Source organism: Colobus angolensis, unplaced genomic scaffold (genome assembly GCF_000951035.1).
Source record: "Colobus angolensis palliatus isolate OR3802 unplaced genomic scaffold, Cang.pa_1.0 Scaffold212, whole genome shotgun sequence".
Taxonomy (NCBI): Eukaryota; Metazoa; Chordata; class Mammalia; order Primates; family Cercopithecidae; genus Colobus; species Colobus angolensis.
In genome coordinates this window covers 5,229,159-5,230,874 of record NW_012115289.1, presented here as the reverse complement: position 1 = coordinate 5,230,874, position 1,716 = coordinate 5,229,159, and the positions used below count along the sequence as shown (strand labels likewise).

The 1,716-nt window shown below is 33.9% G+C and overlaps 1 protein-coding gene across 1 annotated transcript in view; it reads left to right on the top strand.

Moving 5' to 3' along the window:
• The window catches only part of DDX4 (DEAD (Asp-Glu-Ala-Asp) box polypeptide 4), an 88,763-nt gene that overhangs the window by 19,602 nt on the left and 67,445 nt on the right, over nt 1–1,716 (top strand). The window contains exon 4 of the mRNA XM_011942929.1: nt 157–234. Coding sequence (XP_011798319.1) covers nt 157–234 — 78 coding nt within the window. The remainder of the gene's footprint in view (nt 1–156; nt 235–1,716) is intronic.

Sequence of the window (1,716 nt, the reverse complement as noted above, 5' to 3'; positions counted from 1 at the left end):
GGGGTTTCACCGTGTTAGCCAGAATGGTCTCGATCTCCTGACCTTGTGATCCGCCCGTCTCGGCCTCCCAAAGTGCTGGGATTACAGGCTTGAGCCAACCGCGCCTGGCCGATACTTGTTTTTATTTGACTGACTTCAAAATGTTGTTTGCTTTAGAAATGGATGATGGACCTTATCGAAGAGATCATTTCATGAACAGTGGATTTGCCTCTGGGCGGAATTTTGGAAACAGAAGTAAGCATCTTTGTCTTTCCTTAATCTCCTGAACTGTTGAATAATTGTATATATAGAGGCTTTCATAGCCATTTGGTACAAAACTAAGTCTGTTGTAACTCAGTGTATAGTAGACTTGGTGTTGAGATAATGAGTTCATCATTTTTCCAAGTTCATTTTCTTTTTACTGTTTTACTTCTTTGGGCTAGTAGGGAGTAGTGTTAAGTTGATTAGACAGATTGGTTGGAGGGATGGATGGGTTGGATGGACGGATGATTCACAGAGCTGCTTCTTAACGTGTTTATGATACTGATTTCCAACAATTGACGTGGGAAGAATGTTTGTAAAAGCTTCAGGGATTAGAGGTGAGAAGGCCTCTTTCTTGAATTTTATATTTTTCAAGAAAAGGCAGTACAGGAAACGTGTTAGCTCATTAGTATTAATTTTTTAAGAGCTTATTCTGCTATTATTGGATTTTTTAATTTTACTTTTAGAACAACCACCTGATATGACATAATGACACAGCAAAACCTCTTTCTACAGTCCGTTTTTAGACTTAATATTAACATGCTAGAAATACTACGCACTGTATTTTATTATAGTGCAATAACATATTAGAACTTCGTTAAATTTATTTGAAAATCCCTATGGTCATTTTTTTTTTTTCTTTTAGGGGATGCTATAGCTAGGGCTATTTGGTAAATATACTTGACACTTATTCTTGAATTTATGAGATGTTATTTTTTGAAAAACTCTATGATACTTTCAGATATGTTTGTTGTGGAAACTAAAAGATGCATGATGTTTTATTTGACATTTGGAAAATTTCTTTAGATATAGTGAATGCATATTTGAGTCTTATATTTTGACATGTTTCTGCCACTAATGGAAATGATTAATCAAATATACACATATATTTTGGTTTTTAAGCCTGCATATTAAGATGCATTGCTTATTTGGACAATGTAATTGTGCTAAGAGATTCAAATGAGGTTTTATTAGCTACTACTGACATTAGAAATATTTTAATATATTTAGGAGCATATTTAGCATTTAGATATATTTTAAAATTACATTTTAGTAGAGGTTATGTGATGTTTTGATACAGTCTTCTAAATATTATTAAATAAAACCTTTTTCAGTGAGAAAATCATCACTGAGGCAGATTTTACCACAAATTATTTTCATATTTTAGGTTGAAATACACATAAAATTTCTGATCAGAACTCTCAGTTGTTAATACTTTAAACAATTAGCTTTATATTTTATATAACTTGGGACATTTGTAGACCCATGAGTATAACTTACTTTCCGTATGATTCTTCCAACATTTTATATAGTTTCTTTTTTTTTTTTATTTGAGACAGTTTTGCTCTTGTTGCCTAGGCTGGAGTGCAATGGTACAATCTTGGCTCACTGCAACCTCCACCTCCCAGGTTCAAGCAATTCTCCTGCCTCAGCCTTCCAAGTAGCTGAGATTACAGGTGTGCACCACCACCCCCA